Source organism: Terrapene carolina, unplaced genomic scaffold, assembly GCF_002925995.2.
Source record: "Terrapene carolina triunguis isolate 2854851 unplaced genomic scaffold, T_m_triunguis-2.0 Scaffold85, whole genome shotgun sequence".
Classification (NCBI taxonomy): Eukaryota; Metazoa; Chordata; order Testudines; family Emydidae; genus Terrapene; species Terrapene triunguis.
This window is the reverse complement of record NW_020664436.1, coordinates 35,346,133-35,364,780: the sequence shown is the minus strand read 5'-3', so window position 1 is coordinate 35,364,780 and position 18,648 is coordinate 35,346,133. Positions and strand designations below refer to the sequence as shown.

Here is an 18,648-nt window from a genome sequence, read left to right as displayed (position 1 = left end):
TGCAGTATTTGGTGTTTGCTTAAAAACCTCAACTCCTGGAGTCGTGTGACAGACATCAGAACCTAAGATTTCATTTAAAAGAAAAAGGTGTTACTGCTACTTATGTTTTTAAAAAACAAAACATAAATCCACCTAAAATACGCCACTAACCAATATAGTTATACTTGTAAAGCTTTTAAGCGTAAACAAGGCTCAAAACCTAGAAGACAAATAAGAAGTCAATTTTTTAAAAATTTCATGTTTAAGCCAATCTCATTATTTTTTGAACATTTGGGGCTGGCAGTGCTATAGCATGATTCATTCATGTCAGCCTTAGTTATTAATGAGGCAGCCTGCAACATACTTCACCAGAGGCAACCTTTTACGTGTGGTGATTATGCTAGGCCCTACATAGAGAAGCTTCAGTAGTCTATCTAGGAGGCAATTAAAACATGGCTTGAGTGTTGCTGGTATTCAGCTCTGGCATAACTTTCTCAACACCTGTGGAGCCCAACTGTATGAAGTTGCCGCAAATGCTTTCTAGGGCTCTGGGGAAAGGGGAGCATGTGACTGAGTTGCCACTGTTTTTACTCTGCTCCTTTTAGGAGAAAGGGAGTAAAGCCCCATTTTATTCTTCTTTGCTCCTCTCTATGCATTGTGGATGAGAGAGTATACAGCCCATAGTGCTTAATTTTTAACAATAAAATGTTATAGGCTACTAATGTACAATGTGGATGAGATCCTTCAGTTCTTTTTTTAATTGAAGCAGCTGCAGGAAGTGATTTAGATTTGAAGCTTAGCTCTTCAAATGACAAGTTTAATATGTTTATTGCATCTCATGCGCGTAGCAGTATACCTAGTACAGATTGTGTGCAAAATATCATTTATTTCAATGGGGCTTCACGCACATACATTTATATTGTAATGGGCTCTATTAGTGATGTTTTCCCAGGATTTTTGAGTAAAGGTTGTTTTGAAAGTTTTAGATGATAGACTTTTGATGTGCAGAATTCCAGAAAACAAAATGTCATGGAAATTAGTGGCCTAGAAATAATTGGGAGTAGGATTACTGAGCCCCTCTGGTAGAACTCTTCACTCTGCAGTAATCCCTCTGGTTCACCAATCATTTCATTCTTCTGGGCACTTTATTAGGAAAAGGTCCTCTTGTGAGCCTCTCCCTTACCAACAAGAGGGCCTGTTGCAGGGCCTGATTCTGCGCTTGTATCCTGTGAAGTTATTGATGCCTCTGCAGCATGGGGACAAAACAGTACCAAATCAGAAGGAAGACTTTCTGCACAAGACTGTGCACTTACTTCGCTTAGGTGTAAAACTTCATAAGGTGTAAGCAATAGAGAATCAGGCTTGGAAATTCTTATTTATATAAAAAAAACCACTCATCAGGGGATAGGGATATTAAGTATTTTCCCAAATTGTGGGTTTTATTGTGTTTATAACTACTTAGGATTACCTAAGTACTGGTATTTTGTGTCTTCAGTTAGAACAAATATTTCACCTTAACCTTCTCTGTGAACTAACTGAAACAGTACAACGTGTGTGTGTGTGTGTGTGTGTGTGTGTGTGTGTGTGTGTGTGTGTGTGTGTGTGTGAGAGAGAGAGAGAGAAATTTGTTAATCAGCTAATAGTGTGAAAACAACTTTATTTGTACAATACGGAAAGAAAAAGAATAAATGTATTTATAATTTATAAAGGGCGGAAATCAGTCCCTAAACAAGACTTGAACTTGAAAAGCCTTTATGATTGTCTTGCTGTTTGAGAGGGAGTAACTTTGAAAGCCTTTTGTTTGTCAAGGATATGTCATATCTGTTGGACTTTTCTAAAGAAGCTAATGATTTGGTAGGACTGAGGTTCCTGATATAAAATGAATGAAAAATTTCCCATTTTGTTATCTACCTTCTAAAATAGGTGATTTTATATATCGATGTTTTAAAAATTCTCCTTTGATTTAAAAAAATTATAAAATGTGCTTGCTAGTTTTGGAGCTGTAACAACAGCAGCTATTTTTCAGACAAGTGATTTTGCATTATCATATCTATCCACTACTTTCAGCTTTGTCATTTGATCATTAGAGTTAATTCATGTAGCAATAGAAGAGAGGAGAGTCATACCATGGTGTTACTTGATTGTAGCACATCTGTTATAATGAACCTCAGAGAATGTGCATGCTCATAGTTGAATTGTTATGGAGGAATTCGTGGTTATCTTGTGCTGTTATGTTCAACATTGCTGCCTAACATTCTTTTAAATTCCTAGGTCCAAATCCATCTCTTCTGTAACTCTGACTTCGGTGGATTTGCATAACAGCTGAATTTAGCCATTCTTATTATGGGGCTCGTTGCGTGCTGGGTGGTCTGATAGAGAAAGGCCCTGCAGTCTCTCTTGCTTTCGGTAATTGCTGTTTGTCTCAGCCTCTGCCAAGTTTTCACACATTCTTGGAAGCTAGTCATCAAGCTATGTCAATAGATTTGAACCTTGCCCCTCAAAGTGATGATTAGTTAATGACCTACACTACTGGATTTAAGAGATCTGCTTCCTTAAACTTTTGGATTTAAGGAATATTTTTTCCTTCTAATCTATATTGTCCAAGGGTTCATTTAGCAGTCCCCGGTGTTCCTTTGTGTAATAACTTTTTAAAAGTATTGAATAGTGGTAGGACATTCTTGTACAGAATAGTATATATCTGTTCCCATTTAAAAAATATATTAAACTGGGGTTAAGTTTGAGTATTTCCCAAAATCAAGCATTACAAACTCCGAAATTCAGAGTAAAGGTTAAACTTAAAAGAAATCCTAACATGTTAGGGAATGGTATGCATTGTTAAGGCATCACAAAAACCTCAATTGTGCCCTATTGTGTGACCATGCAATAATGCTACAATTACAATTTTAGCACAGTAAAAGTTACACTATAGTTAGGGTTAGCACCAGCTTTCTAGCTAGAGCTCAACTGTTGTAAGCACTCTAAAGTCCATACAGTTGATCAGATTGCCTTGAAATTTGTGGTGTGTCAAGGGGGCATAAGGGATGGTCAGTGCTCCAGATTTAGGGCTATTTGATGCAGGCGTTCCAGAGATACATCCTGCAGGGAGAAGCGGAGAGGCAGGGGGAACTCTTCCTAAAGTTGACACATTCTAGCAGCTATTTTTTGCCTCACAGATAAAGATTAGGGCTGTCAAGCGATTAAAAAAAATGTATCAGGATTAATCGCACAATTAAAAAATGAATTGCGATTAATCGCACTGTTAATAATAGAATACCATTTATTTAAATATTTTTGGATGTTTTCTACATTTTCAAATATATTGATTTCAATTACAACACAGAATTCAATGTGTACAGTGCTCACTTTATATTTATTTTTGGTTACAAGTATTTGCACTGTAAAAAAACAAAAGAAATAGTATTTTTCAATTCACCTAATATAAGTATTGTAATGCAATCTCTTTATCTTGGAAGTTGAACTTACAAATGTAGAATTATGTACAAAAAAATGCATTCAAAAGTAAAATCTAAAATTTTAGAGCCTGCAAGTCCACTCAGTCCTACTTCTTGTTCAGCCAAACGCTAAGACAAACAAGTTTGTTTACATTACAGGAGATAATGCTGCCCTCTTCTTATTTACAATGTCACCTGAAAGTGAGAACAGGCATTTGCATGGCACTTTTGTAGCTGGCATTGCAAGGATTTACTTGCCAGATACACTAAACATTCGTATGCCCCTTCATGCTTACATTGTTCTGCTTTTGAGTGCAGTTATGTAACAAAAAATCTATATTTCTAAGTTGCACTTTCATGACAAAGAGATTGCACTACAGTACTTGTATGAGTTGAATTGAAAAATACTGTTTCTTTTGTTTATCATTTTTACAGTGCAAATATTTGTAATCAAAAATAATATACACTTTGATTTCAGTTACAACACAGAATACAATATATATGAAAATGTAGAAAAACATCCAAAATATTTAATAAATCACAACTGGTATTCTATTGTTTAACAGTACAATTAAAACTGCGATTAATTGCGATTAATTTTTTTGAGTTAATTCCATGAGTTAACGGCTATTAATCGACAGCCCTAATAAAGATCAAATCAGGGTCGCAAATGCTTGAGAGTTACCCCCAACAGAGTGCCTGGTATCCACCAGCCCTTTGGGGGAATCAAATGAATTTTATTTAAAAAGAGTTTGTTTCTCCAGTTAGGCATGTGCCAAACAGCTTAAGGCTCATGTGCCCATTCACACACCTAATAGATTACACTGAGCATGCACAAATGGAGGAGGTAAAAGAATTTGTTATCTTTCTAACACCCACTGACAATGAATGGTGAGATTGTTCGCATGTCTCAGAGCTACTGTTTCAGGCTGTATTCATCTCCACTGAGTATTCTTTTTCAGCTGAGAACATCTCACTGAGATGAGTGGGCCACTTCACATCTCTCTGAGCCTGCTATGCTGATGAGGAATATGTTGTGCCCCACCCCTTCATTTTCCCTTTAATTTTTTTACAATATTACAATGAAGCGTTATCTGTCCTCTAGCTAAAGTTGGGAAACTCTTCCTGTTCAAGGAATGACTCTTCTGAGTGCTCTAGTATTTGTGCACTTACACAAATTGTCTTGAAATTTGCTGTACCTCATGGGTGTATAGGGTAGGATTAATTATCCAAATGTGGGTCCATTTGAGCAAGGGGTTCCTGAGATAGTCTCCAGGGGGAAAAATAATTCATTACATTCACAGATTCTAGCAGCTTTGGTGTTTTGAAACCTACCCTGGGCAGAAATCTGAGAATGAACTGTGAACATTTAGAAAAAACCTGCCTCTGTCAAAGCTTTGGGGTTTTGTTTTGTTTTGTTTTATCTTTTTGCTTTCTCTCCACCTTGGAGAAATGTAATCTGAGTACAGCAAAATATTCAGAAGGCCCTGCAACACATCACTCCTGGATGGGGTGGGAAGGCTGCCCAGAGTGTGTAGAGGAGAGGCTGATTGGCCAATGCAAGCTACGTTGGTGTACAGCTGCCACAGTTAGTATATCACTCATGTGCGTGCATACGTGGCTGTTTGCGCTGGTGGTGTGCATACTCACCAGAAGTGCATGTCAATGTAAGTGAGATGCACCATGGGTAGGTATCCCGGTTTGTCATGTGCCACTGCATGGCACAATGCCTTTTGGAAAACTTTCACAATGCATTTTGGGATAGAAGTGAGTCATGTAGGAATGACTAGGGGCAAGTGGTCAAGTTCCCATCATACAACTTTCTCCATCTCATGATGCGAAACAGGTCCCAACATTTTTTTGCTGCTTTTTAAAATCCCACAAACCTGTGTGGAACTTTTCACTGTGCACCATCACTGACAGAAACATGGCACCCACAAAGCTCTGCAAACAAAGGACTCACAATCCTCTGGCATTTGAAGACCCACAGGAAGAACCATAACATGGGGGGTAGGAAGATATCGTCAAGGAGAGTTTGTTGAGGGACATAACGAAAACTAATTCAAGCAGGGCCGGCTCTGGCTTTTTTGCCGCCCTAGGCAAAAAAGCCAGCGGCCGCCCCCCCTCCCCCCTCCCAATTGCGGCAGGGGAGGGCGGCAAGCCCGGCCGGGGCTCTCCGCTCTCCCCGGCGGCCAGAGCGCCGGGGGGGAGGCCGGAGAGCCCCCGGCGGCCAGACCCCGGCGGCCAGAGCACCGGGGGAGGGCGGCGAGCCCAGTCGCGGCCCCGCTCTCGGGCCGGAGCGCCCCGCCGTGCCGCCCTCCTCCAGGCACCGCCCCAAGCACATGCTTGGTGGGCTGGTGCCTGGAGCCGGCCCTGAATTCAATGTTGTTGGTGGTGTTCATTGAGCAGCTGCAGACAGTGGAGGCCTGCTTCTGGCCTGAGAAATGAGCATTGACTGGTGTGATTGCATTGTAGTGCAGGTTTGGGACAATAAGCAATGGCTTGCAGAACTTTTGGATGCGAAAGGCTACATTCCTGGTTCTATGTGTTGAACTTTGCAACAGAACAGGGTCACCAGTGGAGAATTGGTGGTGGTCACATAGTGGAAACTTGCAATGCTGAATTGGTGCTGGTCAGTGGGAAATCATTTTGTAGTTGGAAAATCTGCAGTAGGGGCTGTTGTCATACAGATGTGTAGGACCATTAATCATCTCTTGCTGTGATTCTAAGCAATGTGAAGAATGTAGTCGATAGATCTGCAACAATGGGGTTCCTGAACTGCGGTGGAGCAATAGACTGCACGCATATCCCTATTTTGGCACTGGGCTACCTTGCCACAGAGTACATGAATAGAAAATGGCTACTTTTCTGTGGTTATGCAAACATTAGTGGATCACCCGGGTCACTTTACGGACATTGGTCTGGGCTGCTCAGGGAAGGTGCATGACACTTGCATCTTTAAGAACACAGGACTGTTCAGAAAGCTGCAGTTGGACATTTTTTCCCGACCAGCTGATTACCATTGGCCATATTGAAATGCCAGCAGTGATTCTGGGGGGGACCAGCCTACTACTTGCTCTCCTGGTTCATAAAGCTGTATGCTGGCCATCTTGACAGCACCAAGGAAAGATTCAACTATTGACTCAGCAGGTGCAGAATGACAATTGAATGTGCGTTCATTGCTTGAAGGGACTCTGGTGGTGTTTACTTACTAGATTGGATCTCAGTGAGAAAAATATCCCAATAGATATAGCTGCCTGTTGTCTTGCATAGTATTTGTGAGGCAAAAAAGCTGCCAGGGCAGAGGTGGAGTAGCTGTCCATGGACCTTGAACAGCCAGGCTCAAGAGCTCAACGGGATGCTGTACAGTTGACAGAGGCCTTGAAAGAGCACTCTAATGGCCAGCCACGTTAATGTGCTGTGCTCGACTATGCTTTGACCATGAACTTTTGGAGGCGATTGGGAATTTTGTAGTGCTAGTTGTACACATACAAATATTATATTGTGTCTGTGATGCTGGCAGACCAGATGCCAGCTCTTGCCAAATCTGCAGGCATTAGCTAAGAACTGACAAACTTATAGCTGGATACCAGACTAGTTCGCTCTGTTAGTTTTGCTTAAAATAGGTATTAGTCTTCTAAGAATGTATTTAGTGTTTAGACTCTATGAAATGCTTGTAATCTCAGTTATAATGGCTGTATTCCATGCTATAAGAAAATATGTAAGTTTTGCTTTATAACTTTGAAAATGTTTGCTCTGAGCTTGTGAACCCAGGCAGGGAATTGGCCCCCCATTCATCCACGTTTAAGTGAGTCATTAAAAGACAAAAACTGTGTTAATTGTCCCATCCGCCCATGGAAAAGTATGGAGAGAAGGCCTCGTCCCATCACTTTGAGTGCTGGGTAATGGAAAATCTTTGCATCAACTATTTTTATCTCTTTGCTGCTTGAACTCTCACAGAGCCAGAGAAACAGCAGAAGCCAGAGATCCCCAGGGGTTACCTCCTGGGCCCACCCTGAAAGATACTTTGAATTGACAGATCACTACAACTCTGTCACTTCTAGGATCTAGATCAGAGGTTCCCAAACTTATTTGGCCTACCGCCCCCTTTTCAGAAAAAAAATTACTCAGCGCCCCCCGGAAATCTACCTTCTTTAAGCAAACAAACAGAAAGATGCAGTGACAAATTTGCGTTCTTTTATGTATCTATATTTCTACCTACGTCCTACAATATAGTAAAGAAAGATGTGTTATTAGAATATCGCCCACGACATCAGGTATACAGTGTTTTTTGCGTAAGACGGCAAAAGGCAACCAAACTAAAATACTAATGAAACTAATAAACTGGGTTTTGTTCTTTGCTCAGCATTAGATATATGTATTTGATATTAAATTGTCAAATATCAAACTAAATTTATCAAGAAATAATTAATTTAAAAAATAATCAATATGCAATTAAAAATCAGTTAATAGTTTTAATTTAGTTTGCCCTTATTTAAATAATTGTTCCTTATTAACACACGCCTTATTTACCAATTAACACAGATGATTCGATAGATATAAATAAATGTTAATAGTTAAGTTTTTTTACGATTTCATTCCCCTGTTTTTGTTAATATTGTAATAAAAATGACAAATATGTTGACTGTACACTTCAAATAGTACTGTACTGACACAAGCCTGCTACGATTTTATTATTAGTAAGCACTAGAGACACAGAAACGTACGGTAGATATGTAAGAAAATGTATAAAAATACTCACGTGTAAATTGCTGTTTTATTGAAACAACAATAATACAATTTGCTTTGTATGTGATCCGTAATCCGTAAAGATCGAAGGTATCGAATATGAATAAAAAATTTTAAATACTTACTGCACTATTGTTAACTGCTTTTTACACAATTCAGAAACAATCTAAATTAGATTTCATACATGTCGCCTATTTATAGTATCGTATTGTAAACAAGTCATTACACGCACATATTCCTGCCGATGCATGCTGGACTTCCTGACAATGCGCGACACGCTCGCCTGCCAACACTTGCTTGTTAAGAGCTGTTGGCGGACTTGACACCTGATCGGTTATAATTTGTGAATTTATTTGGAAAATAAAGTAATCACTACAACTTTAACTCAGTTACACAACAGATGAAACATGTACAAACGGTTTTTCAAAATTTTCTTATATTCTCTTCTTTCTTTATGCTTCCACCGCCCCCTTATTTTTATTCAACGCCCCCCAATTGCACCCGAGGCTACTACTGCCCCCCTGGATCGTTCCAGCGCCCCCCACGGGGCGGTATCGCCCACTTTGGGAACCGCTGATCTAGATGGTAACTCATTTGTGTGTATGTTTGCTTGCTTTATCCTGTAAATAACTCTTATTCCTTTTTCCTAATTAGTAAACCTTTAGATAGTTTATTATAGGATTGGTTACAGGTGTTGTCTATGGTGTAAGATCTAGGGTACCAATTGATCTGGGGTGGTCTCTTGGGACTGGAAGCAACCTGAATATGGTGTGATTTTTGGTGTGACATTTTTTTGTATTGGCGTACTTTACTTTGCCAGTCAGCTTCTCCTGTAAACGCTCCTGTGCTTCTCCTTATGCATGCGTGGGGGGAATCCCTGACAAAATCTCAACTGCTGCTACCATATACTCCTTCAAATCCCTCCTTAAGACTCACCTATGCCATGATGCCTACAAAATATAGCTTGCTGATGGCTAGACCGAAGACAACCTCTGACTGTTCCTCTTCCCCTTCTTTCCTTTTCTTAGTTCTAACCTCCCTATTTCTAACCCCAATTACAAACCAAAAAAACCCTGCAGTACGTGTAATAAAGTTGTGCCAGTACTTTACCATATTAACTTGCTTGTATGTTATATCCACATCCAGTCTTGTTTCTGTGTTTGTACAGCACCCTGCACCAATGGGGTCCCAAATCTGATTGGGGGCTTGGTATAAAAGCCCCCAATCCAATAAAATTAAGTGAAATAAATAAAATTAGTGAAAATAACTGTCTTGTTCACTTACCATATTAGGCCCTGATCCTACAAGTCAGCTCTGGTAGTGCAGACCTTTTGTCCATTGTTGTCAAGCCCCACTGAAATCAAGTGGATTTGATTGCAGAATCGTGGCCTAACTTTGGGTGTTCTTTCTTTGCATCTCAGTTTTTCCTCTCTCCCCCCCCCCCCCCTTTGGATGCATCAGATTCACCATCAACTCACATAAATGCTTGGTAGAAAACACAGCTGAATGAAAATTCATGCTGTGAAAAACATTTGTTTGAAGAGGAAATAATATGTCAAAGCAGTGACTGATATGAACTCTGTGTCTGCCAGTCTAGCCCTGGGAAACAACAGGTTTCATCCGCAGCCCCAGCAAGACTGAAGGGAGAGAATGGATGGAGGGACCTCCATTCTGGCTGATAGGTGTGTGACCAAGGTGGGAGCAAAGTCTACAAATATGTGGGGGAGGGGGAAATAAGGGATCCTGGAGTTCAAGAAGTTTGAGAACCACTGGGTTGAGCAACATATCTCGTTCAGACAGTGAAGCAGTGACAGCTAGAAGTAGAACACAGAAGTTTGTCTCCATCTCTTACCATTAGACAAAACATTGCACTTATAGCTGTTGCAGATACATCTGTTGCAGATATTTAACCTGTATCTATGGAACTAAAGATAAGTCTGATTGGTAATGTAGATCAAAGAGAACAATTCATAATTTTTATCACTGTTTAAATTTCTCCCTATTTATTAAACTATTACTGTCTTTTGCACAGTATATCTTTTTTTCTCCTCATGTAACAGAAATTTAAGAATGAAAAGCGAGTAAGAAAGTATTCTACTTCAGGTGATACCATGTATGTGGGTCACAGTATTTTTTGAGTTTAAAAAAAAAAAAAAAAGATTCCATGTGAGGCTACACCTCTGATTTCTGTGTCATACATCTTACATAAAATCCAGATTCTTCAGTTATGGGGGTATTTTTTTAATTCCCCACCCTCCAATTAGCAGATGGAGATCAAAATCAGATTCCTCCAGTCACTCAGAGGTATGAAAGCCTTTCTTTGTTGTTTGGTCCGTAGGAAGTGGCTGTATTTGTCTATTAATGTGTTTTATAGCTGCACAGCTAAGCCGGCGGAGTCAATATTGGATTTGTCATTTGCTGCATCTCCCTAGCAGACCATAACAACAACTGTCAGTGAGGTCTGTTCAGAAATGCCTTGATCTTTCTGGCGAAGGTTTGCAATCTGCTTCTTTCTTCATCCCTTTTCTAGTAAAGAGCTCAAAGGCTGTAGGGTTCTTGCTGTGCTCTCTTCACTGGTCTTCTTACATGTCCTTACTTTTCTGCAAAACTCAGTGCCCTTGTCCAAGCATGGTTATACAATTAAAAGGGTTTTTGGGTGTTAAGAAGAGATGTTTTATCATTCCTTAGGCATACTTAGTTCAGGGGACAGTGCTTGATAATTATCTCTCCAGCACCAGTGTGTTCTATTTTTATCCAGCAATGACAGACCAGTCCTCCCACATTTTAACCTTCAAACACAGCTTCTAAAAATGATCTGAGAAAAGCAGACTATTTTATGGGGAAATATAGCTGTAAAATTGCACTCTGCCCTTATTCTTTGGATTCTTTTGTTTGGGGAGATACAGATCCAAACTATGGTGCAATCTCTGAAACTGAAGACAGCTAATGTAACTGTAAGAGTGTTGAGTGGAGTCTGTCAATGATACTTCCAAGTATGGTCCATTAATCTTTGTTCTCTCTATCACCAAGCTGCCAATTAGTGACAGTTGTTTTCTGATGTCTGGAGATGGGCTGAGGCCACCAGCTCACTTCCCGTAGGCCATTGAATAGCTGTTATAGGGAAATGAATTTAATTTTTTTAAATGCTTCTTATTTAATAGAGCTACTGTAGGATGGACATTTATTTGTCTCTTTCATTGGGTTCCCATGCTGTCAGTGTCATAAATGCCCCCCCCCCTTTTTTTTTTTTAAAGGAAGAACTGCCACTACCATTCTGGTGGGAATATTTTGTTTTAAAAGCTCAAAATTTGCTTTCAGGGAATATTCTCCAATATTTGCTTTAAAAATATGTGTCTGTGAACACAAACTTATACCTGTAAAGAAACATATTTGCCAGAATTGGAGATGGGTGAAATTTTTTTAGCTGAAACTTTTTCACCAAAAATGCAGATTTGGGTTGTCTGAAACATTTTAGTGAATTCATGTTGATTTAGATTAATTGTTTTGTTCAAAAAAAATTTTTTTGGAAATGTTGAAATGAGCCGTTTTGACATTTTCAAACTAAACGTAATTTTTCGAGCTACTGAAGCATCATTCACAAAATGGTAATGGTGGTTGTGCCCAGTGGTTAGGGCACTCACCTGGGAGGTGGGAGACCTGGGGTCAAGTCAAGAGTGGAGATTCAAACCTTGGTCTCCCTCCAACGTCCCAGGTGAATGCCCTAATCACTGAGCTGTTGAGTGGTGGGAGGGAGGGAGTGCATACTGCCAACATCTCCTTTCTTTCCTGTTTTGTGATCAAGCCCCTCATTTGCAAATTCCCTTTGCTTTTATTTTTAAAATTGGTTAAAATGCCCAAAATTGTAAATTTTAGGTTGAATTAAACGAGTTTGACTCAAAATGAAACTTTTCTGCCTTTTTAATTCACTGAACATTCAAAAAATCTTGATTTCAGGTTGACTGAAAACCAATTTTTTTCCACAACTACCAAAAATATAAAAAATCACTTACTAGTACAGCTCTAGCCAAATTGTGTGAGGAAAGTGAACATACCAGGGAATGCAAGTGAAGCTAAAGCAAGTGGATTCAAAAATTTGAACAACTGGGGAAATGTTTGGTAGTATTTGACCAGTTCTAAAAACAACTAAACTGTTTTTAATGTATGTTGAGCTTTACGTAGCAGCACAAATGCATTTAGAGGGTCATTATCAGCTTTGAATTTTTAAAAAACGATCAGTTTCAAATATATACTTTTTTTATGAAACCTCATTGAAATTATATGTCCTAGAATGACTTTTAAAAAATTCCTTTATATAAAAAAAGTACAAAGTTTTTGTTTGTGTGGGGATTTTTTTCCTGCTCCTTTGCTGTTTAAAACTGCCACCTGGGCAGGCTGAGAATAATCATACTAGACAAACTTAGGTCTTTTATTTTCTTCCTCTCTCTGCATGTGTCTGCCTGCTGTTTCTTCAGTGTCAGCTTTGCTACTTCCGTTAGCAGAGAACACCCTCTTACAGAACCTAGAGCAGAGTATATATAAGAGCTCTTCCTCTAAAGCAGTGTGCAATCTGTGATTATCATCATGCTAGTGTCACAGTTTCAAGGTAACTGCACTTGTATTTTTCCCCTCCGTGGTCCTACAAGGGCACCCACTTAAATGTTTCTGGCTTCAAGCTGTCACCTCTCTTGGGTGGAGATCAGTGTCTCACTCCCTTCTGACTGGGGTTTTTGAGACTGCACAGCTCCCTGATCTACACTGTGCTATCCCCAGCAAGCCAGTCTGCCTAAAAGGCATTTCCTATGCTTGGCTTTTCAAGAGCTATGAACAGTATATTGCCAGCAGTTACAAGTTACCAGAGAGCTTCTTCTAAGCAAACACATTTATTCTGAAGGTGAAAGAATTTCAGAGAGAGCATATAAAAACAATAAAAGAACCTACATGCACGCTAAAAAGCTAACCAGTCATCACCCTCAAGTGACAATGTCAGTCCTTCAAACCCCACAATTGGGTTTCCTCGTGGTTCGAGTTGATACCAGTTTTTAGTCTAAAGGAATCAGAACAAAGTCCCAAAGTAAGTTTAAGATTGGGTTGTTTTTCTGGTCTCTGTAGAATCCAGTTTGAACCAGAATATGTGAGCTTTCCCAGGAGTTGGTCCTCTGTGGAGGTGTTATAATCTGAATAATTTGCTTTAATCATCCCTTACTATTTTCACTTCCTGGAGCTGCTGTGTTAATCCTGTGGAGTGCACACAATCCCTGGCCTGCAAGGGTATAAAAACCATTCATGCACTTAATACGATATGATCTCCCAGACGTATTGCAGGAAGTTGCCCTATCTGGCACAGCTACAAAATGAGATAGGAAGTGCAACTGAGTGAAACTGACTCCACCAAGTTCTGTCAAGTGGAGACAGTAAACACAGTGGGGGGAAAAATAAATACTGTTTTTCTAATTCATTTACAGTAATTTTGAGGAATTACTTGGGCTTCCTGGAAGATATGCTGTAGTCAGACATGTGTTATTGGGCTCAATACAGGGGTAAATGGGTGAAATTCTATGACTTGTCTTATACAGGAGGTCACATTAATTGATCTAATAGGGATCAAATTCCCAGGTAGAAATGATTTTTTAAATTGATGGTGTCCCTTTCATAGAACATCAGAGCAGTTGGTTCCAGGTTATTACTAAGTAGCATTTTTGTAGTGCTTTGATTCTTCAACGTGTCTTACAAGTATTAACAAATTCATTTCCTCCAAGTAAAAAAAAAAAAAAAAAAAAATTCTACTTTTGTAAGTTGCACTTTCACCATAAAGAGATTGCATTACAGTACTTGTATGAGGTGAATTGAAAAATACTATTTCTTTTATCTTTTTTACAGTCCAAATATTTGTAATAAAAAATAAAGTGAGCACCATATACTTTGTATTCTATGTTGTTACTGAAATCAATATATTTGAAAATGTAGAAAAACATCCAATAATATTTAAAATAAATTTAAAGTGGTATTCTATTATTCTTTAACCAATATTCTATTAATTAAAATTGTGATTATGACTGTTTTTTTAATCACGTGATTAATTACGATTATTGTTTTAATCGTCTGACAGACCCAAGTTTTAAGTTTTTAGACAAGCCCTTTCTCTTGTAAGGAGTGAAACAGTATCTTCAAATTTTGATGGGTCTGATTTTCTTCAGAGTTTGATTGTGTTTCAGCTAGATATTTATCAAGAGATTTTAATATTTTTGTTAGATAATTTTTTCATTTGTCATACAGTGTATTGCCTCTTTGGTCTTTTAATCTTTTGATGTGGGAAGTTGGATTTTTTCCCATCAATATCATGGAATGCTAATCTTAGCACATAACAAATGATTACATATTTTATGGTGACCATTAAAAATGGATGCTTAAAGTATCATTCCTAGAATGAGTGGTGATACTGGATGAAGTCTATATCTAAACATTGTCAGCAGTGCTGCTTTGGCATTTGTCCAAAATTTTTATAGCTTTTTACTGTTCCACAGGTATATCTCAAGTTACCTTCCAGCACTTATGTGACCTACAGACTTATAGTTCCCGTTTCTTTGGAGTCTGATATGAATAATGCAACCAAAAATAATGTACAGTGCTTTATTTAATATTGATTATTATTGTAATAGTAAGGTCTCATGTTCCCAATAATTCACTTCAAAATATATCCTTAGAGCCGACTTGCACTGTTGTTTCAGAGTCCAATGCAGTGGGTTGATTTTTAATAATTCTGCATGCACAAGACATATATTGATCACTATAATAGTTTCAGATTTGTATAAAAGATACTTGTAGGTTGTTGGTTTTGACTGGCTTTTCTGATATATTAAACAAGTTAAGAACTGATTTCTTAAACTTTGTGAAGTTCATCTGCAGTTATTTAAATTGTATTAGATCTTTTAGGACTATTCTTTCAACCAAGTCAATTTTTTTGTTGGTACTTTAACTTTCCTTCCCTAACATGCTACTATAACAGCGGTGTCTCATTCTGTGTGTCAAAGGGCCATATTCCATTGTTAATAGAATTACGTGCCATGGGCTAGAGTAAAAATTTAGGACTACATATTGTTCATCCACATCTGAACTCTCACCCTGAGCTTTGGACAGGGCGAAATATGGTCTTTATACAGTAACTGAACTTTTAATTATTATTTCTACCGTTTCCCCATTCCCTCTGCTAAAGTGATCAGCCATGGAAATATTTAATGTTGTCATTGTTTAGCGTTGCAGTTAGTATCCCAGTGAGGTTCATGGGGAGAGGGGGACAGTTGCAGCACACGCAGGCATGTCCAAGTTAACTTTGATCAAGCTAGCTGGCAAGCCCATGGCACTGTGGCTACTCTGCTATTTTTAGCAAGCTAGCTCAATCAAAGCTAGTTCTGGTATGTCTACACTACATATCCCGATTGCATTGTCATTGTTTTCGATCATCTGCAGACTAGGGAAGGCAATGCTGGTTACACTTGGTTCAGATCTGGAAGGTTATACTGTCAACCATGACCTGGGCTAGAAATTTGCTTTTCAGTTTATTGTTGGTTTAAACTAAAGCTTAAATTGTGAATATAAATACATCAAATGGGCTGGGATTTTGACTTTCCCTGTTCTATAACACACTGCTTGGATTATTTAAGTCCATGCATATACCAGGATGATCCATCAATACCTAGTGTTATTCTGAGATTAGACGGAGTTTTATACTGTACAGTGTCTAAGTACAACTGAAAATGGTTGCTCTCGTTTCACTTACAACCATGATTGTGAGTTAAATTAGGTTCCAGTGCTTCCATCTATGATGATTTTTCTGAGTGGAATAATTTAAAAAAAAAAATCTGTGTGCTTTATAGCCTTGCAGCCCAGTAATCATTTTTTAAGTCTGGTAACAATAAATGCTCTACTGTTCTGAAAAAGGGCTGTCATTGCCGTGGACCACCTTGGTTGTTCATTTCCATGTGTGTTGCACTGTTATTGCACTCCTTTTATTTTTAAAGCAAATAAACAAGCTTACAGAATAAATTACAAAGAATGGAATGAGAGAGAAAACAAAAGCTTGAGGCACCACATTCTATTTTCATAACACTGATACCTCCCAAGGGGGATAAAGGAAGCATGTGCCATTTATGTACGTCCTTGTGCATTTCCTCTAACAGTGGAGTATAATTCATTTTATAGAATTCATTGAATTTCTTCCTATGTGTTAGCTCCTCACTTTTAAAAAATTTCCCATTGTTTTATGTGTAATAAGGGAATATTACTTAACAATGCGGTGGTTGTTATGCTCTTTGAGTCTTTATTATATTAAACCAGTACTAGGGGATAGTGATAGGTGTGGCTTTTTAAAGCCACCTTTCAGATTTATTAAAAGTAACATTCCACTGCAAAGAAATCTAGACTTAATACAATGTAAAATCTTAACCTAGATAGATCTTTAATGGCAAGTGACTTAATAGTTTCTAAGAACATGTACTGCACTATTTGACATTAGTAATTTAACAATTATTTCTTTTTCCCCCTCCCTTGTAGTTGTCCATATTTGTCAGAGAAGATTACACCTGCTATTCCTGCAATAGGTGGGATTCTGTTCTTTTTCGTGATGGGGACCCTGCTGCGTACTAGTTTCAGTGATCCTGGAGTCCTCCCACGTGCAACACCAGATGAAGCAGCAGACCTGGAAAGACAAATAGGTAACACAGAAGGTCTGTCATTGTCCCTTCGCTTTCCTTCCAAGTGTGAATGTACTGTGTGGAGGCAGAATGCTGCTCAGCTTGTGGAGGACAAACTCCCATCTCAGCAGTAATCACTCTGAAATAATACTATTTCAACTAACAAATAGTATTGATTCTCCTAGAAAAGGGACTGAGGAATTCTTCAGTCAGAAGTTGCTGACCACAGTGGTGGGCATGGAGAATGATAGTTTACTGCTGTAATTTGTTACTGGCCTTTTCTCCATATATGATGCAAGGTTCCCTAGTGCATAGGAAAATACTTGTGTACTTTTTAAAGTGTTTATGGGAAGAAAAGTGACACTGGCATGCAATACTTTTTAAATTCTTAAAAATTCTGCACCTTCTTAAGTAACATACCTTGTGTTGGGTCACATCTAATTATGACATTGATGTTGTTTATTTATATTGTCTGCTGAAGGGCCCCAGCTAGGAACAGGGACTGATTTGTAGAGCCCCGCAAATCTGCAGATAGTCGTTTTATATCCATGGACCATGATTGCAGATTGGATGCGGATACAAATTTTGTATCCGCACAGGGCTGTACTGATTTGTGTTAGGTGGCATACAAGCACATAGGAAGACATAGTCCATAGAAGGTTGCACATCAATGACAACAGTTAAACTTTTATTATTTTTTATTCATGCAGCGCCAACACAACTATGGAACAGTGAGCTAGATTCTGATATGGCTCATACATCAAGGCAATTATTTACTAAGTTCTAATTGCAGAGTTTTTATAATTGCAAATGTCAACACCAAAAGATATGCTACTTGGCTGTCAAAGCCCTTGCAGAGTTGCTGATTCAAAAATCTTTTTACTAAAGCAAAAAAAGAACAAACAAAAAAACTCCCAACAACAGTGTGTTAATTTGATACAGAATTCCTTGGGAAACATACATGAAACCCTACAGTGCAACTTCAATAGTCAATTTTTAGAGGAAGCTACACTCTGGTAAGAACAGAAGAGACACAAACCATTACAATTAAGTATGTTAAGCTACAGTCAAACTGTGAGGCTGTGCATATATAGGAGTCTTCCATCTGATACAAATTATGACCTGTTCCTCTTTTGATGCCATAGTTGGCTTTTCTTTGTCCAATGACAGTTATGAAAGTACAAAAATAAATTATGAAACCTACAAGTTTTCCCACGTGGTGGATTTTGTGGGCCAAAAAAAGGTATTTTTATCACCTTTTACATGCATTACTTTAGAATACTTTTTCAAACCCTTTGGCAGAGATTTAAGGTAACCAGTTCATTTTTAATATCTTATAGAACCATAGAATAGCCCTGTAAATTGTAATGGTTGCATTTTTTGCAGTGTTTGAATCTTGAGGTTGCAGTATGATTGAAATCCTAACACAAGTTTTGATTGAAGGGCTCAGTTTCAGAACAGTTGCAGCTGGAAGAAAACTGATTGTGTTTTATCAAAGGAGACACAAGTTTGTCATTGGCTTGTGTTTATTCTACAGATAAAATTGTATTTCTGTATTACTATAAAAATATAGTAATTGATTCACTGATCACTGGTGTGTTAGCGGTAAACCCCTGTCCCTCTTCAGCAGATTGGAGGGTCCACAGCAGAACTAGTTTGGTTCCACTGTGCTGCATTGGGGGATGGGACGCAGGGAGCCTATGTGGCGATCTGCCTTCCCTACATGCCAGAGAGCTGTACTCCACAGGGGATTTCTGTGGACCCTGCCACACAGTGGCATC

General features: G+C 38.6%; 1 protein-coding gene across 5 annotated transcripts in view; it reads left to right on the top strand.

The window, feature by feature from the left end:
• Nucleotides 1-18,648, top strand: part of ZDHHC14 (zinc finger DHHC-type containing 14) — a 157,389-nt gene that overhangs the window by 71,256 nt on the left and 67,485 nt on the right. For 3 of the 5 annotated variants that reach the window (XR_002908912.3, XM_024214030.3, XM_024214027.3), the window contains exon 2: nucleotides 16,728-16,900. Coding sequence is in view for 4 of the 5 variants with exons in the window: in XM_024214030.3 (XP_024069798.1) it covers nucleotides 16,728-16,900 (173 nt within the window). In the remaining variant the exon portion in view is untranslated. The remainder of the gene's footprint in view (nucleotides 1-16,727; nucleotides 16,901-18,648) is intronic. The other 2 variants (XM_024214028.3, XM_024214026.3) reach the window with 1 other exon arrangement.